The sequence below is a fragment of the Tinamus guttatus genome, unplaced genomic scaffold (assembly GCF_059628265.1).
Source record: "Tinamus guttatus ecotype Peru unplaced genomic scaffold, ASM5962826v1 Tinamus_guttatus_pri_ptg000027l, whole genome shotgun sequence".
Classification (NCBI taxonomy): Eukaryota; Metazoa; Chordata; class Aves; order Tinamiformes; family Tinamidae; genus Tinamus; species Tinamus guttatus.
In genome coordinates this window covers 5,967,535-5,994,411 of record NW_028288561.1, presented here as the reverse complement: position 1 = coordinate 5,994,411, position 26,877 = coordinate 5,967,535, and the positions used below count along the sequence as shown (strand labels likewise).

Genomic DNA, 26,877 nt, shown 5'->3' with positions numbered 1-26,877 from the left:
GCTCTGCAGAGCTGCTGTCGCTCCTGCCTGGTGTCCTGCAGCCCTGGGTTTGGGATGGGTGCGGAGTTGGGATCGCCCCTTGGTGCTGCAAGTGCCCTGTGGCTTGAGATGGGATGGGAGGAGGATGCTCCCTCCGTGCCAGGGTGCCCGGGCACCTGCAGAGCCCCTTGTGAAGAGCCGCTCTTTGTGCTTGGACGTGTTTCGTCAGACTGGGGCACTCATTGCTCAAACCCCTCTTCCCCACCTCCGAAGTGACCGGTATCTGCCCGGTCCCCTCCCTCCGCATGCCTGTGCCCTGCCCTCCTGCGTGGTCTCTTTCAAGTGTGTGTGCTCACACACCCGCCCCCTTTATCTGCACTAAATCGCAGCTTTCTTCCAGCCCGCTCAAGCCCTGCTCCAGCTCTCCCCTTATCTCTGCCCTTCCCGGGCAGTGGGAGCAGGAGGGGCTGCTCGAGCAGCCGGGGTGTTTGCGGGCAGCGATGCTGCGGCTCCCAGAAGCAGGTACCGAGGAGGAGGAGGAGGAGGAGGAAGGTCTTAGGGACCGCTGGAGTTCACCCGAAGTGAAACCGCAAGGAGGCAGTTCCCGTTTGGAGGCTGAGGGCTCCTGGAGCAGGTTGCAGACCCATGGGGACGTGTCGCTGTCCATGCGGATAGCCCGGCCTGGCTCCCACCGGCTGCTGCAACTGCTGCCCCTGATTAGAAACGTTGTGGTTCCTTCTGCTTCTCTCTTGCAGTCCCATTTCAGCTGCTGCTTTGCAGCGGGCGGTCCCCTCCAGGCAGCCCCTGGTCTCGGTGTTGTGTTCACGTGTACACACGGGGCAGGTGTGTTCACGGTGTTGCTTCTTGTGCTTGAGCTTGCAGAAGAGCCTGGGGGGTTTATCGCTGCTCCTTGCAAGGAGATGCCTGTTTGCATGAGAGGGAGCACAGGGTTGAGACCTGCTTCCCTAGGGGGACACGTCTTCTACCTCTGCTGTCCCTGGTGGCACATGGCACCTGCTCCACTTGCACCCTGGCCCTGTCGCGTTGTGGGGCCTCGCGCTCAGGGTTGCATCTTTGCTCTTCCAAGGAACGTGGGTGACGTGGCCGTGTCTGACACCCTGCGCGGTGCAGGCAGCTCCGTGCACGCGCGTGTCCTTTGAATAACGTGCAAATAGTTCTGCCGCGCTGCTGTTCCCGCTCCGTTTATAAGGCATCTGACCTCTCTTTTGCTAAGGCTTTCAACAAGCCAATTTACAGCCTCGGCAGGGACCACCCAGAATCTGCTTTCTTGGCCGAAGCATGGAGGGAGGAGAGGGAGCTCTTCAAAGAGCTGCAGGGGTGAAGTTGCCGCCACCGAGCTGGGATGGATTTCCGAGGCGCACGGTGCCGCGGCGGGTGCCAAACTGCTCTGCTCTTAGCAGGATGTCACCCCGGTGCCTTGGTGGCAGCACTGAGACGATGGCGCTTCCCAGAGCAGATCTGGTTTCTGGAGGCCGTGAGAGTGCTGGGCTTGGTGGCTGCCCCATCTGCTATAACCCTACCAAGAGCTTCCGCACGGCGGTGCCAGCAGTGCTGGTTCCTTGTGGCTGCCCGGTTTGGACACCTGGCCTTGCCTCCCTGCTTTTGAAGAAGACAACTCCTTTTGGAAACAGCAGATCAAGAGTCTGGTCTTGGACATGTTGAAAGACACTGTTTACAAATGCTTATCCTGGAAAATATTTATAATCTCCCCTCGAGGGCCAAGCTGTACCGAGTGGTGGCCTCCCTCGGGCTGCCAAGCACAGCTCGCTCCCAGGCCGGGAATGCCGCCTCCTTCCCCTCTCCTTGCGGACCCTGCAGGGCTGGCAGCATCCTACGTCTGCCACCAGGCACCCACCAAGCTGGCAAGGAAGGGACGTGAACCCGCCGCCGTGTGGAGCGGGAGCTCCTCGGCGCTCTGGTCTGGAGGGGTTTGGGGGTTTTTCTCCCCATTTTGGTGTCTGGTTTCAGCCATGTGACACGGTGTGGTTTGTGCCTCCGCTGGGGCTGTGAACAGGATGAGCCCTGGACAGGATGCAGGTGAATTTGTGGTGTAACTGCCCCAGGTTGGGTTTCCGAGAGGGACAGGGGTGACAGGTGCCTTACGGGACAGTGACGTCTCCGCTGTGCCCAGCGGCGGCTCCTCTGCGAATAGAAACCGTCCGGACTTGAAACTAGGTCAGCAGCACGATCCGAAACGCCCCGCTGCTCCACGCATCCGTGCCGGCTGCTTGGAGCTCTGCCTTTCCTTCCCGTCCTGATGCAGGACTTTGTGCCTCATCAGCCAGAAATTCCCCCCTAGCCGTATGAGCAGGTGGATCAGGGCTGTTTGGGGTTAGATATCACCCGAGCAGGATGGACGTGAATGACGGTGTCTGCAGTTGGCCTCCCCTTGGCATCCTGAAGTCTCTCTGCCCGGTATAGCGGGGCACATAGATGTGTTGAGAGCGTCAGCCCTCGGCCAAGCAGCACCGGCGCCGCTGGAGCGCGCAAGCCGAGCGCCCGCGGGGCTCCCCGTCCCCACGTGCTGTTTATTTGATGTCCTGTTTGTTCTGGCAGAGCCTGGTTGCCTGCTGAGCTGGATAAGAGAGTGCTGGAAAGAGCGGGAGCCAGCTCCGCTCCTCCGGAAAATGCCTCACGTTTGCTAGGAGGAGCAGCAAGGCTCTGGTGAAGGAAAGGGCAGTGTGTGTGTGTGTGTGTGTGTGTGTGTGTGTGTGTGTCCTCAAGGTGGCACGGCTCAGTCTGCAAGGGCCTTTGGGGTCCAGGGTTGCTCCCTGGAGAAGGAAAGCAAGAATGGAGCACGAGGACAGCTCTGGCTCTGCACCTTTCCTCTTGCCCTGCCGTGTCCTTTGGGGGATGTCAGGTGCTTCTGGGGACCACAACCAGCAACAACCACTGGGACAAGTGATACAGTCGGCTGCCATGAGACTGCCTGCATGCTCTTCAGTCCCATTTATTTCCTGTTTTAGCCACAAAAACACAGTGTGGTTTGGAAGCAAGTCCACGTTGGTCCTCCCTCCCAAGGAACTGGGAAGGTTTGGGGAGGCCCAGCACCATCTCAGGACAACACAGTCCAGATGCGGCGAAGGATCGAGATTGGTGCCGCTTCCCCTCATTCCCATCTTGGACCCGCCGCTCCGTGGTGTTTGATTGCTGAACAGCTCCGGACTCTGGGAAGACCCTTAGGGTAGAGACGGAAGGTCTGCGGACGAGTGATGGGGAGCTGGGAAAGGTTTCTCTTAAAACAGGGACATTGGGGCTTGCTGGCTGGGCCGTGGGGCACTGTGGGGACCTCCAAGGAGGATCTGGGGGCAGATGGGAGAATTTGCTCATGTCGAGGCAGCCGATAGGAACCAAAACCTCTGTCTGGGGGAGTTGCTGGATTTCATTAAATCCAAGCGGCCTCCTCGTCCCACTGAGGTCAAGCAGACAGAAACGAGCTGTTGGTATCGCGCTCAGGTTGGTATCGTGATACGATCATCAGCCCTGCCCGGGAGCTGTGGCCAGGTTTAACGTCCTCTTTCCCCACACTGGTCCAGAAGAGCCGCTCTGTCCCAGTGAACGAGCTCACCAGATACTTGCTTTAAAGGCAAAGATAGAAACTTAGGGATTTTCTTTGGCCACCTTTCCAGCTTCCAGCTGTTAAGCACTGGAAATGTGTTCTTCATTATGTCCAAGAGAGAAATGTTTCTTTCTTCCGACGGGGATGGCAATAAATATGTCAAAGCGTAATGCACTGCAGACAAGGGAGCGCGAGCGCTTGTTGAACACGCGCGGGAGCACTGCGGTCTCACCTCGGTCCTTCACTGTCCCTTTCTTTATCTGGATGGAGACTCGATACCCGAGTGTCTCATTCTGTCCCCAGGCAGCTGCTGTTTAATTGAAAAATTGTAAAAAATCAGCAGTTGTCAGTGGCCCCTTCGCGTGAGGCTTTGAGTGCCGCCTCCCTTTGCACAGCACATCCCCAGCCTGCGGCTGCTCTCTCCTCAGCTGACCCCGGAGCTGCCGGGTTTGAAGCCGCCGAGGGGGCTATTTTGGATGAGGAGGAGGAGGGATAAATTCCCGCTCCGTGCAGTGTTCCCGCCTCTGCCAGCATTCGCTTTGCTCATACCGAGGATGCTCCGGCCTGCGTGCTCTAGTGATCCCAGCTGACCAGGACACTTCCACAAATAGGAAGGGCCTAGGACACAGGCTGGCACTATCCTAATCTTGGATAACTGTGTCACTGCAGTTTGGCACGTGGCTTCCCTCTGCTCTCACACAGCCAGGTGCTGTTTGGGGACACAAGGAGATGGGTACATGGACATGGGAATGGACTTGGATGCTGCCTGTGGAGCAAGTTACCCAAAAGTTTGAGCTGCAGAGATTGAATTGAAGCACAAATCACTGCTGCTCTCTCAGGGAGGCCCCATCCTTTTTCTCTTTCTGTCTCCTTTCTTTTCTTACCACAGCCCTAAGCTAAAGGAAGGGGGAAACTGTGAACAGACTTTTCAGCTGTTCTAGATCTTTGTTCCCAATGTGGAAAATACTTTAAAATATCTGTCCCACCCGCAAAGACTACAACATGTTTTCCCTTTAAAATAGTATTTAATAGGAATATTTTTAAAAATTAAAATACCAATAAAAGCAGAAGGGCATAAGCCAAACATTAAGAGCAGACCCTTGAGGATAAAATGAGTTTGTGAGCAACTGGGTCTTGAACTTTGTGGGAACTGGACTGGATTGGTGAAGTATTCCCGGATCTCCCTCCGTAATTTGAAGTCCTAAAAATAACCCAAAACTTACATAGCCCCCGTGACCTCGAAGTTGCTTTGCAAGCGCCTCGCAGCGTAGCCAGAGTAGGTGAATACCCGGCAGCACAGCTGGGTGTCGGAGCCCCCATCCTCCCAATGAGGAGCTAATTGCATGCGGGGCTTCGTTAGCATCAGGTTTGGATGGGCAGGATGCCCGAGCTGGGTTTGGAAATGAGTAAATAGATGCGGAGGGCAGCGGAAAATGCAATTCCTGGAGCAGAGCGGTGATTGTGGCTGCGATTTGTACCTGGAGCCGCCTGGCGAGAACTGGGAATTTGGGGGCTTTTCTTGACCTGAGAGGGCTAGGAGCTTGTTCCTCTGGGCTGCCTCTTTATTTCTTTATCTTGTTGATCCCATTGAGCCTGGGATGTTAAATGTTCTTTCTGAAGCTGGGGCAGGAAGGGGCTGAAGATAAGAAGAGAACCAAAGGCGAACTCCGTGAGGGGAGGTAACGCGTTGCAGCGGCTCCAGCCGAGCTGGCACGCCAGGAAGTTCAAGGAAACCTTTACTTTGGGCCGATGGAGATGCTTATTCTCCTCTGGGACTGCTCCGTGCAGCCTGCTTGAATTGTAGCATATCCCAAATGGCTGCACTTGTGCTTCACTCGGGGCACCTTGCTGCTGAGCGCAAGTTTGTGTTCAAAGCCTTAGGGCATCATGTAGAATACTTCACTTGGAAAGAAAATAAGAAGGGAAAAAAAAAAAAAAGTTGGATTTTAGTCCCCTTAAAGTGTCTGCTCGTCCGCCTGGTCACACGGTCCCTCCCGGAGCCTCCCTCCTGCCCTGCATTCCTGCTCCGCTAATCCTCCGCGTGATGCTGCCCTTTACCCTCCGGCCGGCAGCAGCCCGTCCTGCACCGCGCGGCTCCGCGCGCTCCCCCGCGCCCGCTCCGTTAGGAATTTGGCTTCATCCCGTTGTCTCTTGCCCAATTCTGGATCGAGGGCCGAGCTGGGGACGCGCTGTCGGGGTCGCTCAGCCCCACTGGGGTTTGAGCCTCCCCTAAAGCAGGGCCTGGTCTAGGAGCAGCTCTGGAAAGCTCAGCCCGCCGCTCCCAGGCTACAGTACCAGTTTTTCCTGTTTTTGGTCCTCCCTCCCCTTGCTCTGCTACTTCACTGCATTCGAGCACCCTTTTTTCCATGCAAGCTGGGTTATTTTTCTGTACAGTTTAGCAGCCCCATGCAGGTGCTATATGTTATACCAGCACCACGAGGGTTTTTTTCAGCTTCCTCCCCCAAGCCTGGATGTTTCCATGCAGATGTTGTGCAAAACTAGATGTCCGGGCTGCTGTTTCTTTTTAATTGCAGAAGAGAAGAAACGAAGCAGCCTGAAAGGTCAGAGCAGGCTCCCAGCTAGGAGCAGTTTGGAGGAAGTTGAGGAATTTTGGCCCTCCGCGCTCTGACATTCCGGGGGAGGCAGCTCCGCTCGCCAGCCCGTCGAGGCTCCGTGGATGCCGGCGCTTTGCATCGTGCAATGGAGCTGCTGAAACCCTCTCGAGGGGGCCACTGTCCTTGGCTTGCAGAGGGATGGAGGACGTGGTCTTTTAGTGGGGCTTTTGTGTCACCTTGTGCTCAAGGTTGTTGCTTTGACCCAGTTGGTTTCTATGTGTTGATAGATGGGAGGTGCTGCAGCTGTTAAGAAATATTGCACCTCTCAATTCTCAGTGTTTTTCTTTAATCATGGCAGGGCTGTTTTGGTCCACGACAGACTTTCACGTTCTGACTCCTGTACTTGGCTTTTCTGGTCTTGGGACCTTGAGAAATTTATAAAAAATGAATGAGAGAAGAAAACACCCGTGCTCGGAGGCGGAAGCACCTTTCAAGCTGCCTAGCAGGGTTGAAATCTTTCTTGCGTGATGGGAAGTATGTGTTTACTAACAGTGAAACTAGACCTCTTTAATATAGAGGATCTCTTCTAATATAAAGGTCTCTGGGCTAGGAATATGCATGGGTTTGATGGTTGCAGCTGAGCAGGGGGACAATTAGGTTGCTAACGTGTAAATAGATCACATCAGCGAGAAGAAGTGACTGCAGGTGAAAGATAAGAGCGGGGTAGTTCATGGACCTGGAGTGTCCGGCCATCCAGTGCATCCAGGGAATCCCAAGCAGAAGCAGAGCAGCCCGGTAATGCTATCCATGCGTGTGATCCTGCGGGATATTTAGCAGCAGTTAGGATATTGAGAGATAATGTGTGGTCTGCTTATCCTGAGACAAATATGTGCATTAAATCTGGAGCTTCACCTCCCTTCCCTATGGAGAAGGGAAAAAAAAAAGGACTAAGACTCTGAGAGCATAGAGGTTTTCATTCATCGTGCTGATAATAGGAGCTAAATAAAGGCTCTGGGGGGAAAAAAAGAGATGTTTCTCTTGCCATGTTGGTTGGGCAGAACTGTAGTGAAGCTAAATACAGAATGTGAAGTCTGGCCTTCTTGCCAGTTCTCCCTATTTTTAGAGCTGCTGCGCCGTCTTGGTGAGTTTTCCCAACATATGCGCTGGAAGCAGCAATCTGCCTCCGGCCGGCTCTTGCATTCGGGATGATAAAGCTGTCGGATGGAGGGGCAGGGGAGTCACCAGAGCTGACAAGATGTTTCTCTGAGCGCGAGGATGCGGCTCCTGTCCCAGGACAAGGTTCACTGCGGTCACCGTGGAAGCAGGAACGGGACACTTGAGCAAGAACTTAGCTGAGAGAGCATGGCCAAATCCGCAGGGAAGCAGAAGCGGTTGTGCTTTCCTGCAAAAATCCCCAAGAAAGTGCATAAAGTAACATCTCAGCCCTAGCCTTGGATATCTACCCCTCGTGGTGTGAGTGGGACAGGTCTTTTGGGAAGTTCCCCAGAAGTGAGGATGCAGTTCTGGAGTACAGAGCACAACTCTGGGCTCTCCAGCGCTCAGAAAAGGGGGAAGAAAGGAAGAAAGGACAAGAAAATCCTCCCCAGTGTGTTTCTCAGCAGAGGCCTCGTGTCCATCCACAGGGCTGCGGACCTTCCCCAGCACCTGCGTGTCCTCGGGGCTGGGTGCTCACCAGTGCTGGTTCCATACGAGGAGGGACCCCTCAAGCCACAAATCGCAGCTTTCCCAGCACTGACCCCCCTTTGGGCTTGTTTGGGATGTTAGGAATTTTGTCTGATAAGAGAACTTCGTTTGCCTTTAAAATACGGCTTTCTGACAGCATGATGGAATGGGGGATTCTTGGAGCGAGTCTGTGCCAGACGGGGAAGGGAAATTCTGCTGGAGCTTTTGTTACTCTCTAGGGCTGACATTTTAGCTCTTTAAGGAGCACATCTACTTTGTCCTTGGCAAGGAGGTGTGTGTGCACACATTGGTGTCCAGATGAGTGGGCTGAGCATTACGGCTGTGCTGCAGCCAAGGGGGTCTCCTGGGCTCCCATCCCTGGGGCACATGCAACAAGGAGCCAGGCCAGGGTTTTTCTGCCACCAACTATGAAACTGAGGTCCCTTGGGTGAAGCAGGGGATGTGGAGATGCCGTAACGAAAGATTTAGTGATGCTGCGAGCAAGGTGCAAGGGGATGCCTCTCAGCAGGCCAGGACTCGCAGCAGGCTCTGCAGAGCATCCTTCAGTTGCACCGGGTACCGCTGAGCTCTCCGGGGCGTTCGTGAAGCCTCGCGCACCCACCTAACTCCATGTTCCTCTCTTGCAGCTCTTCCACGTGGCGTACGTCCTCATCAAATTTGCCAATTCTCCTCGTCCTGACCTCTGGGTGCTGGAGCGGTCCACTGACTTCGGCCTTACCTATGAGCCCTGGCAGTATTTTGCCTGTAAGTACGGTGCTGATGCTGGGTGGTGGAGCCGGGCTGGAGAAGGGCCATTTTCCATTGCTGGGCTGGAGAAGGGCTGTTTTCCATTGCCATCTTGCTCCTTATGCACGCCTGGGGTTGGGAGCTGTGTCTGTGTCACTGCTGTGATGCTCCTCCCTGCCCAGCAAGGCAGCAGTGAGGAGATGGTTAAGATCAACTGCAGCTTAAAGTCTATCGAGGATGGAGCTTGGGGCCTTGCAGTCCTTGCCCCAGGGTGCCCCTAAAGGCTGCTTTTCCTGGCTTATCTCTCACCTGTGTGTTATCTCTGCGGCCGTTCCTCATGGAGGCAGGAGCCCGCACTCCTGGGGTTTGACTTACGCTGTCCCAGCCGCCTTGATGCCACGTGCCCACTCTGGCTGCATCCCTGCTGGAGCACCTGGCTCCGTGGTGAATCCTGAAGGAGCTGAGGGTGCTGGGGAGATGCCTTCCTTGCTATGGGCAGTCCCGCTCCATCCCACTGGCTCTGGGGTGTCCCGGGATGAGGGTTCAGGTCCCAGAAGCCAGTGCCATGGCCAGCACTGGGTGACTGGTGGCGCCTGGCCACGAATTTTGGGCAGTTTCAACATTCCTGTTCTCTTTAGCTTTGGCTTAAGGGCTATTGCAGAATTCAGCAACTGACCATGGGGAAGGAGATGTCCTGCAGTGGCCGGGCTGCCTATCCCCGGCACCGCAGGCTCCCTCCCCGCGGCTGCCACCCTGCTCTGTCCGGTGGGAAATGCCCCACGGCCCCTCTCTTAGGAGGCTGCCCCGTGTCTTGCAGTTCCCATTTGCTGGTTCTTTGGGAGATATCCAGGAGATTCAGAAGGGACACGGATGTGAAACGCAGCACCTGGCAAATCAAACCAGCCAAACGCAGAGTAGACGTGGAGCTTGAGCTGGTCAAACTATGAGCTTAAAGCCAAAACTACAGGACAGGTTTTTCTTGCAGCTGGTTACACAGTGTCATTAGTGTCCACTGTCACCTTCTATCACTGAATCATTCACTGCAGTGTGGCCTTCGGAGGGGTTTTTGACTATTCTTGTGGTGGCTCTCAGTGCCTTCTGAGTGGTCTTGGAGAAGAGGACGTATATTTTAGCCGTAGGAGAATGAGTGACGCAAGGCAATATGTATTTAATGAATGCTTAACATGAAGCATATAACCTTCTCTCCAACTGGCGAGTATGGGGAAATTCGGAGCTCCTTCCCTCCTCTTTTCTTACTGCTCTGCCCTCTGCTTGATGAACAGCCTCCAAGCGGGACTGCATAGAGAGGTTTGGCCTGCACACGGTGGATCGCATCGCCAAGGACGACCATGCCATCTGCACCACTGAGTACTCCCGGATCGTGCCCTTGGAAAACGGGGAGGTGAGCGGTTAACTGGCATTCCCTGGATTTCTGTGTCTGGAAAAAAAATGGGGAGACAACTGGGCTTCTCAAGACAAAGAGTCCCAATATGTGAGCATTGATCACTGCTTCCTTGCATGGAAAAGAAAATCCTTTGTCCCTCCAGGCCAGGAGTCCAGCTCCGGAGCAGAGCTGGACACTGATATCCATTTGTGGAAGAGGTGTGGAAATGTTACCTGCTACCTCTTGTGTCTACATCCACAATGATAAATGGCCCCAGGGTGCAGCAGTCGGCAATATCCGTTGCCGGTTGTGCTCCGAGCGGGAGTCACAGGAATTCTTCCAGCCACTGACCGTGACTGCTCTGGCCGGTGTGAACCCACAGAGAAGGTCCAGTGCCCACGGGCATTTCTGTGCACAAAGCACAGGTCCAACAGGAGGCTTTTGAGGATGACAGCAAAGAGGAGGGGAAAACAGAAAGGCCACAAAGACAAAAAAAAAAAAAAAAAAAAAAGCCAATCAGGCACCGCCAAAGCTAAATCCTTTCTCCTCTGTAAGATAAAACCTGTAGACAGATTGGTGCCAGTGTTTGCACTGGACCTGAGCACCCAAGGGGACTGAGCAGCCTTGATGTGAGCCATGGCTTGGCATGAGGGAGAGCTGTGTTTAATGCCAAAACTGTGCGTAGGGATTAGCTCTGTGGAGCTGATTTCTTTGGCAGTCATTTAGGGGTGTAAAAAAGATAAGAGAATTCTGCTTTTGTTTTCTCATGACTGCAGATGCTGTTAGTAATTGGTTCCCTCTTTTGGATGTGAGTTAAGCTACACAGTTGCAGAGAATGAGGCTGGCAGAGAGCTGATTCAGTCTTCTTGAAGGGGGCCAGGTTTGGGTTTGGCTGAGGGGAAAATTAATTTCCTCTCCTCTCAAAGGATCACACTGATTTTTATATTTTTTCTCCTCCTTGCACTCACAGATTGTTGTGTCACTGGTAAACGGGCGTCCAGGAGCCATGAACTTCTCGTATTCACCTCTCCTGCGGAACTTCACTAAAGCCACCAACATCAGACTGCGCTTCCTGCAGACCAACACCCTGCTGGGGCATCTGATGGGAAAAGCTTTACGGGATCCAACGGTGACCAGGAGGGTAAGGCAGCCCTTGGTACCTCCTGCTATGGGGGTGGAAGGTTTTGAGGGCTGTGCGTGCCATCTCTGGGGGCAAAGATGTCCCTGGATTTTGCTTTGGGGTTCCCCCTTGTGCTCTTGCTCTGACCAAGGTGGAGGCATCTGCAGCAGATGCTGCTGCTGGAGGCTTCTACCTTGAGCATTTGGGGAAGAGCCATGCTTGGGGTCAGCAACACGGAGCTGAGGAACTTCGGCTGGACTTGCCCCTGGCTTTTTGGCTGTGTTGGGAGTCACAACTTGTAGTTAATGTCCTCTCTGGCTGGTGGCAGGTGTTGCTGTTGACAGAGATTGCAGCCAGCCATTGCCTCTAGTGAGGCTGAGTTTGCTAACGTGGGGAGACTCGTTTTAGCAAATAAAGCCCTACTGAGTCCCAAGTAAGGCAGTTTTTCATGGTCTGTGTGCATGCATGTGGAAGCACCTGTGAAGGTTAGTCATAACCATATTCATGGCCAACTTTTCTTGTGGTCTCCAGTATTACTACAGCATCAAAGATATCAGCATTGGAGGGCGCTGTGTCTGCCACGGCCACGCGGACGTCTGTGACGCCAAAGACCCTAATGATCCTTACAGGTAGGTTTTTCCAGAGTCACGGGTCTGTGTAAAGTCATTCGAATTTTCATGCTAAAAATGGAAAATGCCAGTGAGTTGTGCCCAGTCCTGCGCTCTCTCTAGTGCCAGCACAGTTGTTCCTGAGTCTGTCCAGAGACCTAGCAACTGGGCCAGCCGAAATAGCAAAACCACAACATTTTTGTTGCATTATTTTGCAGGCAGATCAGTTGCTTGGTCTGGTTTTCTATCCTGTCCACAGCTTTGCCATCCCAGTGGGATCACTGTGCTGAAATGGGAGGGTGGGTTTGCAAAGCCGTTACTGTTGTTGACCATGGAGATTTCTCAGCTTCCCTGGGAAATGCTATGCTCCACATGTGGCTTCCTAAGAACTGGGGCAATGATCTCATAAATAGATGTTTTGCCCCCAGAACAAATTCTGCTGTCTGGTTCTACTCACAAGAACCGTGGACTTGCTGGTATATGTAATGAAACAAATACTCTTTGCAAAAGAACAAGAGCGTGCAAAGCAGTTAGGTTTTGGCTCATGGGACTCCTCCCGCCAGCCTTAGCTACTTGAAATGCCAAAGAGCTGTTTCAAACCATGAAAGTGTTGCTCCTTAGCCATCTGTTTGCAGCCTGAATGTTGCCTTTATAAATGGGATGAGTAGATTCGGCAGGACCAAGCTTATATTTCTTTCTCGTAAGGATCACGTAGAGCTTTTGGATCTTGTAAAATAAAATTCCAGTGAGTCCTAGCCAAGATTAAAAGCTGCTAAGTGTTAAAACAAAGACGTATTGAAAAGCAAGTCTGCGTCAGTGTGCTTAACTCCCTGACAAAGGCGAGTTCATAAATATTTGAATGTATCGTTCCTTAGTTTTGTTTTAGACGTTGGTGTTGCTGGATGCACAGTACACTAGTGTAGAGAACAGAAGGTCTTCATGCTGCAAAATCATTTTTAACACAGGAATGCCCTGGCATTTCTTGGGTATATTGATGGCTCAGGGAGCTCTAGGAAGGGAGGGAAAACTGAGGGAAGATAGATGAGCTGGAAGCCTTGTTCAGTGCCAGTTCTGCTGGTGGTTCTTTGCCTCCCTGAATTTCCCTCCTCCACGTTCATTTGGATGCGTTTGGCGTCTTCGCTGTTGGTCCCAAGCTGTGCTGCGGTACCGCAGCGCGTGTTCGGCAACAGCTGCTGCATTTCACGCTGAGCACATTGCACTTGCCTAGAGGAGAAAACATTTCCTACTTGGGGGCTTTGAACAGTGAGCACATAACATCTGCAGGGCCCTTTGGGTTACCTCCGGACAAGGAAGCTGGGCAAAGAGAGGAACGTCTCATGGCATCGCCGTGACCTATGAGAAGGAGAATGATACCAGGGCACCAGTCACTAGTAACTGTAACAGATTTGTTTCCAAGAAGATGCAGTGAGGAGATGGGATTTGAGCTCTTCTTGCATCTCCCCCACCCATACTCTTGATGAGGTGCTGTGGCCGGGTGGGAGGAAGTGAAATTCCTCTTGCCTTTCAATTGAGAAAACGAGGAATGAGTGGGAATGCTGCAAATTCCCCAAGGCTGCGTGGCAGCTGTTTGCAGTCTTCCAGCTGGAGTGGGCACAGATGGATGGACAGGCCTATGGAGCGAGCTGGGGATACCTGGCATCACGCTGCAGAGCTCTGTCGTTGGCTGTAGCCATCAGGACAACCTCGTTCCTCCATAAATCTGTGCAACCTGCTGGAGAAGGAGGAGCAGTGAGCACGGGTCCTGCCTCTGCAGCGTTGGCATTTGATAGCATCAAGATGAGGAGGTGCAAACAGAGCGGGACACAGAGTCCGTTTTTGCTGGCCCTATTAGAAATCCTGGTAACATCTGGGCATATCTGGGAGGCTCCTGCCCCTCATTTTAACTTCCCTGCTCTGCACATGCCTGTGTTTTTTGTGCCTGTTGCCCAGAAAGGCAGGAGGAACGTGCTGGGAGACGTTAGGACATGATGGAGCGTGTTTCGTGAGCTGACTTCCTGGCTATGAATGAAAATGTTTATTCAACGTAGGGAAATATCTCTGAAGCGCCAAGATGCGGTGGCTGCGCTCTCAGCTGGCAGCAGGTCTTGTCCTGGTGCTGGGGCTTGGGGATGGGGCACAGGCAGCAGTTGGCACTTCTCACAGCTGCCCCGTTAGCAGCACGATGGACTGGGCTGAATTTAGGTGAGGAAAGATCCACTCGTTAAAGGGCAGCACCAGCAGGATGAGACGCAAACCTTCCTCCTGGCAAACAACATGAGCAGGGAGACGAGCCCCAGCAAGTCTGTTTTGCAGGTGATTTTCCTCAGTACCATCAGGAACTACTAGAAAAAGGTTTTGGTTTTTTTTTTTCCCCCTGCAATTTCCTTCTGTCCCAGCCAAATCCAGATGTGGGCACCTCATGAGTCGCTCACTGGAAACCATCCGTGCTCCCCACTACGGAGCATCAGTTCCAGGAGGGAAGCTCGAGTTTTACGTTCAATGTGGGATGAGCAGGAAATACGTGCGTTCTGTGCACATAGCTGCTCCCTCTTCTTCCTTGTATATATTCCATCAATGAAACATGTAAATATTGTAGCTTGCGCACGTTTGTCCATAATCCAGCAGGATAGGCTGGGCACAAGGTGCAGGAAAGCAGCCGTGACGGATGAGCTCTCCGAGAGGTCACTGCCGACTCGGAGCAGCAGAGACTAAATAAATAGCTCCTTCCACGTTTGAAAAGTGTATTTGTGCTCACTGAGTGCCATCTTTCTGCGTTCTGGGAACGGAACCAACGCTTTCCAAACATTTCATCGGCTGCAGAGCCGGGCCGTGCGGCTGGAGCCACGTCCTCGAGCTAGTGAGACTGACACTGCTCAGCAGGTTTACACGTTCCCACGCTCCGTGGATGTCTCACCCCGTGTGTATTTGTACACAGTTTAGTCTTTACCTCGGACTGCTGCTATGAGAAATGTAAGAAAATGCTGTTTCTTTGGAAGTGGTCAGCCAGGGAAGGGGTCTGTGGACAGCTTCAGGACAGAAGCGTGGCCAGATGTTATCCTGCTCCTCTGGTCTCCCTCTTGGGTCTGCACAGCATCATGAGGACAAAGTTCCTGGTGAATGTGCGTGTTCCAGGGTGTGTTTTTGCAGCAGAGGCTCCGAGTAAGCCCCTGTGGGGCTCAGCTTGGCCTGGGGACACGGTGGGGACAGGGCACGAGGAGGGTACAGAGGCAGCTGCAATGAGCGTTTGGTGGAGCCTGCAAGGGGAGGACACGGGACAAGGCTGCGTGGACCTCCCGGGCATTCAGCCTGGGTTCCCATGAATTAACTCATGAAAATGAGTTCATTTGTGCCATGCTGCCACCTCTGCCTGACTGCTGACAACACTCATGCCCGTGGGTCCCACATCTTGAGGATACCTCCAGGTGGAAGCACCCAACAGTAGCAGCTCGTCACAGCAGGGAGGAATGTGCGCGTTGTTGCTTCCCGCTCGGCGTGACTGCTTCATTTGTTCCTAATGTTTTAAGAAATCACAGTTATTTTTAAATGCTGTGTTTGAATGGAGCAGGCTGGGGAGAGCTGGGAGTGGCAGGCCTGCCCTCGGGGCAGTGAGTAATTGCATGGATAAAAGCTGGAACACGCTGTATTAGCCATAAGTCTAAGACAACAGAAAGCGTTTGTGTTGGACGGGGAATCGTCTCCTGCTCCGTGGAAGTTTGGGAGTGATGTCACCGACGTTAATGAATTAGGTGGTGGGCGAGCAGGGATGGGAGTCCTGGCGTCTCCAGAGCTGCCTGTCTGCTCAGCAGAGCCCTCACATGAGCCCCGAAGGCAAGAGGTGCATCTTGCAGAGACTGGGGAAAGTGTCTGCTAACATCATGCTCAAAATTCCCAAATTCACCCTTTGTGGCCTTCTTCCTTTTTGGAAGCATAGCTGCATGTGGAGGGTCAAGTGTGACCTGTGCTGCCCCAAATGTATCCAGCTTTTATTCCTCCCGTGCTGCCCTTACCCAGCGCCAGGACCATCTCCTCTCCACCTGTATCCAGCCTGTATCCTCCCTTTCAAATAATTTGCTTCGGCTCAGGTTTCTCCTGCTGCCCCTCTGACCGTTTCACGCTTCTCTTGTCCATGGGGCTGGCTGGACCTGGGCATAATTTTCTTCTATTCCTTGTCTCCTTGTGAAGAAAGGAAGGGCAAAGGGGGAGAAAAACCAGAAAGGGAGGGAACAGCCCCAAAAGAGGAAGACTTGGAGTTTAGCTCATAGCAAAAGTGCAAATTTGAGATGTCCCAATGTGCCTTTTCTGCCCTGCAGGCTGCAGTGCGACTGCCAGCACAACACGTGCGGCGGCTCCTGCGACCGCTGCTGCCCGGGCTTCAACCAGTTCCCCTGGAAGCCCGCGACCGCCGACAGCGCCAACGAGTGCCAGCGTAAGTCGTGGGGCTCCAGTTGCCCCTTCCTCCCTTCCCGACTGTTTTGCAGGCAGGAGCAAAGCCCAGATCCAAGGTTCACACAGGCAGGTCCGGTTGCTCAATCCGTCTCCAAGATGGATTGCGTTTGGATTGGTTTGCACACAGGACATTTTTATTTGTCTAACAAAACCCTTTGCTCGATGCCGGTGCTGGAATTCATGCCGAACTGGGAATGCAAAGCATGGAGTATAATTACATCACTTAATCTGTTGGAAATGCGGAGCCACCAAGGACCATTGGGTCTTATTGCTGTGTTCCAAAGAACTTCCTCACCCTGTGCTGAACTTCCCAGCTCACCTCCATCCCTGATGGGGTAAAAGCAGATACAGTCAGGAATGTTGCCCGCTACCAAACCACTCGAGGCCCCAAACTGGATAATTTCTTGTCGTGTCTCTACATGCCTGTACATATTTTACTTTGGGGTTTGTGCCTGCTTCACTTTTTGGTTTGCAGACTAGACCTTGTGAAAAGAGTCTGTTCCTCCAGATACGTTTGAGCTTTGTTCCTTAGGAAATGTAATCTGTACCGCACCAAACCCATGAGGAAAGGTCTCATGTTGAGCCCGGGCTGGTGGCAGGAGGATCTCTGTGGAGCAGTGCCTTAATTAATATCTATTTTCAGCTTGCAATTGCAACGGCCATGCCTACGACTGCTACTACGACCCCGAGGTGGATCGCCACAAAGCCAGCAAAAGTCGGGAAGACAAGTTTGAAGGGGGAGGTGTTTGCATTGACTGCCAGGTAGGTCCGAAGGTGTACGATAGAAAAAGCTATTGCAGATCCATGTGTTTGTTTCCACTGTCAGCCTGGAGTGCTGCCTTCCTGGCAAAATCCCTCAACCCCCCACACTTGCTTATCTTAATTAGGTATCCTGGAAATTTGGGCTCTTGGCAACAGATTAAAGGCATGTGTGCTAGTAATGGGAAAGCACTGGAGGTCCTGGTTGTCCCCCTGCAAGCGGAACATTGCCTTTCTAACGCTTCCCAGGGAGGTCTTCTGAGGCACCGGTTTGCATTGCTTCTCCCAGGATCCGAGGGAATTTGGTCTTTTTGCTGCGGAAGGAATGGAGCGAGACTGACACTGCCCACATTGGAAAGGGTGCAATGTGCTCCCTAAGCAACAAAATACTGATCTCAACCCTGAGATTCCCGGCAGAAATTGCCCGTAGAATAGCCTGATAGCATTTCTGCTGCCAAGGGGACACAGGGCCGATTCACACTGTGGCAGGAATCTGTCCTGGCTTTTGGTTCTGCAGCCTGAGGAAGGGGGTCAGTGCTGCCCCCACAGCGCAAAGCACTCGGGGCTGTGTTACCATCTGAAGCGAGCTGGGTGGGTGCAAGGTCACATGTGAACCTGAAACTCGGGCTGGGCTTATGGGAGGATGCGCAGTTTGAAAAAAATATTTTGTTTTCAAATGGGAATATGTGGCATTTTGAGCAGGTTTGGGTCTTCCGTGTACTAGTATTCTTGACCCTGAAGCTGCCAGCACATGTGGCAGATGGACTGATTCCTCTCCTGGAGGAACTCACACCCCTCTAACTGTGTCTTTCAGCATCACACCACGGGCATCAACTGTGAGCGCTGCGTCCCGGGCTACTACCGCTCCCCCGACCACCCCATCGACTCTCCGTACATTTGCTACCGTGAGTGTGATTTGCACTGCAGGCCATGGATGCTCTCCTGGATTTTGTGACCCTGGGAGAGTGGTCTGGGTTGTGAAACAGACATTTCCTGATGATGCTGCGTGGAAATGCGTGTGTGCACGCAGCACAGACAGCGTGGGTGTCCGCAGCAGCCCTGGAATCAGAAGTGGCTGCGTATCCCACAGTTGGAATGAGCTAAAAATGTGTCGTCAACCCAGCTGTGCCTGCAGAGAAGCCCAGGCTTGGCCACCATCTCTGCCTGCTGGCAGGAGCAGCCTGTGGCTCTCCGGGCAGGACAGAGGCATTTCCATCGGCTATAGCTGTCTGGCTGGGGACATTGGCTCTTTCTGCTCATTGTGAAATTTTGGCTCTTCTGCACCACTTCGGAGCAGCAGTGCCATCTCGCCAGGGTAATTTCTGGACAAGTGAACTGGGTTTGTGCTGCTTTCCTCGAGCACCCCCAGTGTCACAAGGACCATGGCAGCAGTGCCCCTTAGCCAGGGCCCTCTCGAAGGGACAATCCTTTTATATTCGGAGAGGACTTGGCAGTGGGAGCTCTCAAAAGGGGCCTTTGCCGATGGCTGCAGCGATGTCCCCCCGTGCCTGCGGCTGCTGGGGGTCTCTGGTGACCGCGTTGTCCTTCTCCCTCTCTTCAGGCTGCAACTGTGAGTCCGACTTCACGGACGGCACCTGCGAGGACCTCACCGGGCGCTGCTACTGCAAGCCCAACTACACCGGGGAGCTCTGCGATGCCTGCGCCGAGGGCTACCTCGACTTCCCGCACTGCTACCGTGAGTGCCGGGGATGGCGGGGGGGAGCCGGCACGCGGGCAGCGGGGTCAAACCCCTCCAGATCCGCTTCCCGGCGTCTTTCTGCACCGCTGCATTCCCTTGTCCTCGTGCACGATCCATGGACAAGACCCCGCTTGGCTCCATGGAGCCTGGAGCGGTGCAAAGCTGGGATGAACGTGGCTCTCAGGAGTCGGGGCAGAGTTCTCCGTTTGGCTGAAGGCTCCTCCTGCACTTTCTGCATAGGGGAGGGAAAGAGATCTCTGCAGAGCCCAAAGCGAGGATAAAAAAGGCTCTAAATAAATGTGGGTTAGTGGGATGTCTGCACTTTGTTCTCACAGTGCATGCTTCTGTTCAGTTTTGGGACCATCAACTCACTGATACGCCAGAAAGGGTTTCTCTGAGCACAGATGCCATAGCTCCGTGCAATCTCTTTTTCTCCATGTAGCTATTCCGGCTTTCGCTGACAACGATACCGGAGCACAAGTGCTTCCTGCAGGACAGATAATAAGTAAGCAATGCAATTTTCCTTGCTGTTTTGGGGGTGCAGATGTTGGGTCTCGCCGCTCTTGCTCCCTCCATTGCTCTGAATTCTCTCCCTTACCCTTCTGCCTCCTTCCTTTCATATCCTCATCCTTCCAAGTCCATCCCTTCCGCATCTTCTCTTGCCTCTTTTCCGACCGCATTTTCCCTTGTGAACTCCTGCTTCCCAGCGCACTCCAGATAACCTTTTCCTTCCTGCTTATATTTTAAGCTCTGTATCTTCCAGGCAGGTTTTTCCTTCCTGAACTGGAATTTCTCACTTCCCTTCTCATCTTCCCCGCTCCTCCTTCCTCCATCTCTTGCACAGCTCTAGCACTTCCACCCCCATTCCTGCACCCCCAGCCCTTGCCACCCTCATCGCCACCCCTTTCCGGGTGGGAACATGCTGGTGGAGCGGGGCTGCCATTCCTGGGCTTCCCGAGGTGTCCCACTGTCCTCCTTGCAGACTGCGACTGCTACGCGGGCGGCACGGAGGGCAACGCGTGCCGCAAGGACGCTCGCGTGGGTGCGTGCGTGTGCAAGCCCAACTTCCAGGGCGCGCAGTGCGACCAGTGCGCGCCGGGACACTACGGACCCAGCTGCCAGCGTGAGTGCCTGCTCCCCGCCGCGGGAATTCCCCGCCTTCCGAGTGACAAATTCCCATGACTTCTGCTGCTATTTCCCACCCAGCCCTGACCCTCTCACCCTTGGGGCTTTCTTGAGGGATTCCCTGTGGATGTGGGCTCTGGGCTGGATGTGCTGCTTCCCAGTGGCTGCTCCGGGGCTTGTGTTTCCCAGGGCTGGTTTTGAAGGGTTCTCGTTGCTTTGCAGCGTGCCAGTGCTCCGGCCCCGGTCAGTACGATGGCAGCTGTGACAGCGAGAGCGGGCAGTGCCTGTGCCGAAGTGGCTTTGAAGGACACACATGCAACCAATGCGCCCCCGGCTACTTCAACTACCCGCTGTGCCAGCGTGCGTATTGGCCCCTGCATCCACGTGCATGCTCCCTGTGGGCACCAATGCCAGCCCCGACCTCAAGAGGCACCAGAGCTTTGGTGCCAGGTGGTGGCAAACACCATAAGGACCATCTCTGCCCTGCTTACGGTCACTCTGGGGGGCAAGAGACATGAGAAAAGGGGGCAAGAGACATGAGAAAATGAGCACGTGGCGGTGGTGGTGGTCAGCGTGGCTGGAACCATCTGCCTCTGCTGCTTTGGGGTAGATGTCCCAGCAAAGCCAGAGACTTCTGCAGGGGTTTTGGAGGGTTGGGGAGTGGTTTTGGGGGTGGTTTTGGAGATCAAGAGGGGCAGCGCTGAGGCCTCTCTCCGTCGCAGTGTGCGGCTGCAGCGCTGTCGGGACACTGCCGGGAGGCTGCGACGGCGCCGGGACGTGTTTCTGCAAGCCGGAGTTCGACGGGCCTCACTGCGACCGCTGCAGCCCCGGGCACCACTCGTACCCGCACTGCTACGGTGAGGATGGCGGCGGCGCCGTGCGCACGCGCAGCCTGGCAGCCAGCACGATAATAGCTCGAAGGTCTCAAATTTTGAGTTATCCACATGTGACGTATTCATGAGGATCAATATTCAGATCCTGTTGCTCCGTCACCTTCTGAAAGCCAGGCCTATTTTGGAATGATGCTGGTATTTTGCAAAACCCGAACCCGTGGGATTTGTCCTGTAAATCTGGCCAGCTGGCTGTGGAGGTGGTGGGCGATGCCAAAGCCTGGGGACAAAGGGTCTTTTATCAGTGCCCTGATCTGTTGTCCCCACTCCTGCGGCTTTGTCAGTTCAGTGCCTTAACCCACCGACCTGCTGCAGTGCTTTGAACGGGCTGTAAAAAACAAACGCCCAGAGTGTTTTCCTGGTGTGGCCACAGCTCTAGACGAGAGTGTTCCCGGGTTGAGAACGAGCCGAGCCCCGGCTTGCAGCTCTCTGACCTCCTCTCCTGCAGCTTGCTCCTGCGACGCCCGCGGCGCGGCGGACAACGACTGCAGCCCCGCGGGGCAGTGCCGGTGCCACGCGAATTTCGGGGGACCCACGTGCAGCCAGTGCGCCCTGGGCTTCTACGGGTTCCCCAGCTGCACGCGTGAGTACGGCCGCAGCGAGGGCCTTGGGGACGCAGAACCTGGTTATGCTGCTCCTGGCCTTTGTAATGGATTTCCTTTCCATAATCCGTCTCCAAAGAGCACCATGCTACGTGCAGGGATCTGAGGATCTCCCTGACCTTTCATGCCATAGGGTGCAGGTTCTGCATGTGCCAAAGCCTTTCCTTGCTTCTGCCCTCAAGCACCAGCAGTCCCTGAGATCCCGGATCCAGGATCCTGAAATCCCAGATGCACTTGCATCCATGGTGCAGATCTGAATTCTGCTCTTAAGTGTTTGGGTGTAAATGGCTTTTTGTAGGAGCTCACCAACATTTTGAGGATAAAATAATGAATTCTCCTTTTCCTTAACCCCTAGCTCCTCCTTCTCACTAAAATGCACTTAAAGACATAGGTGTGAGTTTTTCTTAGTAGGTTATTTTTAACTGGAAGCAAAGAATGAGTGCACATGTTATTTTTAACCCATTTTTTCTGGCTGCTTTGGTGATGGTGAAGGTCAAGCAGACAGAAGAGCTTATTGCTGTAAAGTCTTGAACGCCCAAGTCCTTGTGTCCCTCAGCCACAGGGTGGCTTTGGTGGCACTTGGGGCAAGCTGAGCAGAGCAGGAAGGTCTTGAGCAGAGCTTGTGCTGGGACCTGCCCGCCAGGCCGGGTTTTCGCTGCCGGCCGCTCCGTTTTGCTCGGTGGCAGCTCGTGCCGCGTCCCGCAGGAGGAGCGGGCTCCGCAGCGGATGCTCTCCCCGTTTGCAGCTTGCCAGTGCTCCAGGGAGGGCTCCCTCCACAGCACGTGCGACCAGGACACGGGGCAGTGCAGCTGCCGGCCGCAGGTGACGGGACTGCGCTGCGACGCCTGCGTGCCGGGCGCCTACGGCTTCCCGCACTGCCAAGGTAGCCGCTTTCCGCGTGCTCGGGGCCGCCCGGCAGCACTAGCCAGGACAGCAGCGATCTGCCCCTAACCCTCCCCTTGCACCCTTGCATTGCAGTGGGCTCCTGTAACCCCGCGGGGCTGGTGCCCGCAGACCCCTCGCTGGCCCCGGTGAGTATGGGGTGTCCGCGCTTGCTCCGGCTCCCGCGCCGGCTCCGTCCCCGCGTGTGGCAGCCCGTGTCACGCTCACCTGCGCTCCCTGCTCAGGGCTCCTGCGCGTGCCGGGCGTACGTCGAAGGTCCAGCCTGCAACAGATGCAAACCGCTCTACTGGAACCTGACGCCGGAGAACCCCTACGGCTGCACCAGTAAGGAGAGGTTATTTGTGTGGCCCCGGCACGTCTCCCTCCTGCTGGAATGGGGCAAAGCCCAGACCCAGGCTAGTGGGTAGAAGTGACACTTTTTCGTCATTCTCCACCATGAGGGAACACATCAGAGCTCTAATGGCCTGAGCAGCCCATGCCCGGGAGGGAAAAGGCTGGAGTCTGGAGCTTTGCTTTAAGATACAGAGTTCAGGGTTCATGCAGTGAGTTGTGACGTTCTCAGCCCTCCCTTTGGACTTTGCACTCTTGGGTTTTCATGGAGAGATAAGCAAAAAAGTCAAATGCTTTTGGTAGTTGTGTCTGCAACAGTAACAGTCCAAAACGAAAGCTGAGCCCTTGGGCAGTGCCACCAGCAGCTCCTTTAATCCCTCACAGAGGTCACTGATGTCCTCCGACGTGGTGGGTGCTGTCGTCCATCAGGCTGCTGACACCTCAAGGGCTCCACTGATCTCCTGGCTGTCTTATTTTTCTTCTTCCCATCTCCAGGCTGCAACTGTGATACCCAGGGCACCATCAGTGGAATTGCAGAGTGTCGGCAGGTAGGTTTGCTCCAGGCGTCTGCTCAGCATGGAGAGTGCTTCAACTCTGCCTTTCCTGACAGCTGCTCTAGAGGCCTGTCCTGACACTGAGCACACAGAGCTTGCACCACAGTCTGGGCTTGCATGAGAACATAGGTTAAGACCTGTCATAAATTAGGCACCTAAATGGTAAATATTTCTGGGTCTGGCCCAGCATCCCTGGATTTTTGTTTGCGTGTGTTGGGTAATTGCACTTATCTAGTACTTTTCTGGCCCACCCACGCACAGGAAGCAGATCATGAAACTCAAAATGCTTCTCCAGTGTCTCAGATGAGGACCCTATAGCCAAAAAATGTCTCCTCTGTGGCCGAGGGAACAGGCTCTCCAACTGACCCCATGTCTGCTGTCTCCTAGGGCAATGGGCAGTGCTTCTGCAAACCAAACGTCTGCGGGCAGCTCTGCTCAACGTGCAAAGACGGATACTTCAAGAAGGACAAAGCCAACTACTTTGGCTGCCAAGGTGAGGTGCTGTCGTGGTGTGCTGGGTCTGATGGAGGGGACCACAGCGGGTCCCTGGAGCAAGTGGCCATGTGAAAACATAAGTGGATGGCAGCTTTACAGAGCAGGGGTGGGAGATGTCCTACCCCTTGCTTTTGACCATACCAAGGCATAGAGCAGGAGCAGATCTTGATGAGGATCTGAGAGGCCTCAGTTCACCCTTTGGCCACTGCTGGGCACGGATCAGTCAGGCAAGGGGGAATGAAAGGCTGCAGAAGTTGCCTCCTTAGATGCTGCCGCAGAAACTGGTGCGTTTAACCCCTGGAACCACTTGCTCTTACTGGAAGCAGTAGGCCTGGATGCACAGAGATGGCTTCTCTCCTCCATGCCCTGGAGAAGAGAGGCAGGAGGAGCTCTGGCTGCTCCCAGGCTGGGAAGGGAGAGCAAGGTGGGTGCTGGGGGCCCGGGCTCAGAGCCCGACCATGAGGGTTTGCAGGTTTCTGCTCCTCTCGGTGGCTGTCGGCCGCCTGGAAATAGCTGGGTGCTGAGGTGGAGGAGAAGCCGATCCAAACAGGGCCGGGGCCAACGTGAAAACGGATACAATGGAATAAAAATAGCGGCCTGGCCTCCCCTCTGTCGGGACGCGCCTTTGATTAGCGCTATCGGGAGCTCGTTAGCGTGGCTGGAATGTAAACATGTGCTTCCTGTCCCCAGGCTGCCAGTGCGACGTCGGCGGCTCGCTGGGGCCGGCCTGCGAGGAGCGCACCGGAGCCTGTCCCTGCCGGCAGAGCACCCGCGGCCCCGCGTGCACCCAGTAAGAGCCCACGGCCTCCCCTCGCAGCGGGTGGCGTCCAGCTGAGGGTGCTCCGCGTCCCGCTTGCTCTCCCTGAGGACGCCCTGTGCCGGGTGACTCATCTACTGGGCCACCACCTCATCAGCGCTGGTCCCGGAGGAGGTTTCCTCCTGCCCACGGTGTCCCCACGCACCCCTGAGGAGGTGGTCGGGGCAGGGTGCTGTCCCCAAGTGGGAGATGTTGACATGTACCCCACGAGGATCAACACTAATGTCAGAAAGCTACAGGGGGCTTTTGTGGGGAGATGAGCCCTCCTGCCTGGGTAGCCCAGCAGTAACGGTGCTTCATCTCTTCCGCAGACCTGCAAGGGACCATTATTTTCCTGACCTTCACCACCTGAAATTCGAGCTGGAAGAAGGCACCACGCCGGCCGGCCGGCCTGTGCGCTTTGGCTACAACCCTCTGGAGTTTGAGAACTTCAGCTGGCGCGGGTACGCACAGATGTCTCCCATCCAGGTACGAGTGACGTCTCCGTCCCAGCCGTGCTCCGTGCCGGGCAGGATACGGATGGACGGAGGGCTGACGTGCTTTTGGCACTCGTCTTTCACCCCAAATGCTTCTCAAAGCCCCAAAGTTGCATGATGGCCAATATAAACAGCCCGGTGTATATATAGCCTGTTTGTGCAGAGATTTCCTGTAGTGCTAGGGACGACATAGACTAATGAGAGGAAAGATCCCAAACTGGGAATTCCCTGACGTCCTAATCAGGTTAGACAAAGATGGTATCTTGGTGATTGCTTACAGAGATGTCTATAAACACTGTCTCTAGGTTTGCTTGCGACTCTTTCATCTGCCCGAGCTCTTTCCTGCCACTCTGCCTAATCTCCCTCCCTTTAAAGCAGCTTCTTCTTGACTGCCATACTCAGCTTGACCCTCTTGTTAATGCTCTGCCCAGCCTCCTGCTGACAGACAGTTTGTCATAAAGGTGGTTTATGCTAAACTGGAGTTGTCCAAACCCCAGACGTGATGTTATTTCACCTGCTTCCCCCTTGGTGGGTTCTTCTTCTGCATGGCCCTTACAAAAATATTGCTTGTGTGTCTGTGTGTTTGGGGGACAGGTTGTAGCTCAGGGATCTCTGACTTAATTTCTGTGGTCTTGGCCTGTATAAGAGGTTGCTTGTTCTGATACGTGTACTTTCTGTTTTCCTCACTTTTTTCATGCTTAGGTGAGATAACAGTGATGTACTAGCTATTTCCCATTGAATTATTAGGCACTGGGGAGACAACAGACTTCTGTAGGCTCAAGAAAACCTCAGCCTTAAAGCTTAAGGATGAGCCTCAAGCCTATGTTGTTTGCTTTGCATCCAATATGGCCATTTGAGAAATAGACCTTGACAGAAGGGCTAGCATGTGGCTTTCTGCTGGTGGGTCTCTTCTGTAGCTTGCTCTCTGTGGGGTCCTTCCCGTTTGCTCCGAGAAGACGATGTGTAACCGGAGCTTGGAGGAACACGGCCCATGTCCCTGAGCAAACCCCCGCTTTGTCCCCTAGGCAGGAGGGTATTTAAGCTGCTGCTTAGGTATAGTTGATATTGGTAGGCCTTAAGCATGTGCTTGACCTGTGTCCTGTGGCACCAGGGTGGGCAGCGGGTTGAGGCACCCTGCAGCAGCCCAACACACCCCACAGTTAGCCCCGCACACCACAGTTGGCCCCGAAAGCTCTGGGGGATGAGGCCAGGCCTCTGCTTGCAGCCTTCTCTGGAGGCATCTGGGCAGGACACCTGCAAGCACAAAGATAGGTGCAATTTCATGCTGGTGCCAAGAGGAGGAACTGCTCAAAACCTTCCCTATGGAGCAGACCATGTCCCAGCGCAGGCCACCCCCATGCTGCACCAGAGCGTCTTCCAGATGCTGTTGGAGACTTTCCATCCCCATCCTGCAGACAGGTTGCTGCCTCCGCAGCCAGCCCTGCTCCGCTTCCCGAACGGGACAGCGCGGTGGGAACGCCACACCACCTTGTCCCCGGGCCACGCGCTAGGGCCGCCTGCTTGTCCCCTCGCGGCGCGTGGCTTTGCAAGCAGCGGCGGTGACTGAAGATGCACTCTGCTCCTCTCCCCTTTCTCTTTCCCACCAGCCCAAGGTCGTGGTGACTCTCAATGTGACGTCCCCTGATCTCTTCCGCATCGTCTTCCGCTACGTCAGCCGGGGGCCCACCACTGTGCAAGGGAGGGTCTCGGTCCTTGAGGAAGGAAAGTTTCACGTGTGTGGCAACTGTAAGTGCCTTTCTTCACTTCAGGACTAACTCGGCCCGGCCTGCGCTGAGGCGCGGTGCCACCGGCCCTGCTGCGGTGCCTGGGACCCCCAGGGGAGGGGACGCCAGGCAGGCAGGTGGCCAGGGCTCCCACGGAGCGGGCGAGCGGCCCCGCGCTGCCCCCGCCATGACGTGCCCCCCGTGTGCTGCTTGGCTTCTTGCAGAATAAAGTCAGAGCCGCTGCAGACGCGGCGGGGGCCGAGCTCTGACTGTTCCGTGGCTTCCTGGGGTGTATTAATACAGGAGGGGCCAGTGTGTATGGCAAAATTACAGCTTATCAGCCATGGAGGAGAGATAAGGATCATGGAGCACTCCCCTGCGCCATCGCCACCTCCTCCCCT

The 26,877-nt window shown here is 54.7% G+C and overlaps 1 protein-coding gene across 1 annotated transcript in view; it reads left to right on the top strand.

Moving 5' to 3' along the window:
* The window catches only part of LAMA5 (laminin subunit alpha 5), a 65,955-nt gene that overhangs the window by 12,656 nt on the left and 26,422 nt on the right, over positions 1-26,877 (top strand). Inside the window, exons 3-23 of the mRNA XM_088527717.1 lie at positions 8,445-8,562; positions 9,828-9,946; positions 10,899-11,069; positions 11,580-11,677; positions 15,967-16,082; positions 16,746-16,864; positions 17,676-17,766; positions 18,423-18,557; positions 19,003-19,065; positions 19,543-19,683; positions 19,908-20,045; positions 20,408-20,542; positions 21,024-21,158; positions 21,923-22,060; positions 22,156-22,208; positions 22,305-22,404; positions 22,906-22,958; positions 23,352-23,457; positions 24,150-24,249; positions 24,588-24,744; positions 26,360-26,498. Of these exons, the coding sequence (XP_088383843.1) occupies positions 8,445-8,562; positions 9,828-9,946; positions 10,899-11,069; positions 11,580-11,677; positions 15,967-16,082; positions 16,746-16,864; positions 17,676-17,766; positions 18,423-18,557; positions 19,003-19,065; positions 19,543-19,683; positions 19,908-20,045; positions 20,408-20,542; positions 21,024-21,158; positions 21,923-22,060; positions 22,156-22,208; positions 22,305-22,404; positions 22,906-22,958; positions 23,352-23,457; positions 24,150-24,249; positions 24,588-24,744; positions 26,360-26,498 (2,425 nt within the window). The remainder of the gene's footprint in view (positions 1-8,444; positions 8,563-9,827; positions 9,947-10,898; positions 11,070-11,579; positions 11,678-15,966; positions 16,083-16,745; positions 16,865-17,675; positions 17,767-18,422; positions 18,558-19,002; positions 19,066-19,542; positions 19,684-19,907; positions 20,046-20,407; positions 20,543-21,023; positions 21,159-21,922; positions 22,061-22,155; positions 22,209-22,304; positions 22,405-22,905; positions 22,959-23,351; positions 23,458-24,149; positions 24,250-24,587; positions 24,745-26,359; positions 26,499-26,877) is intronic.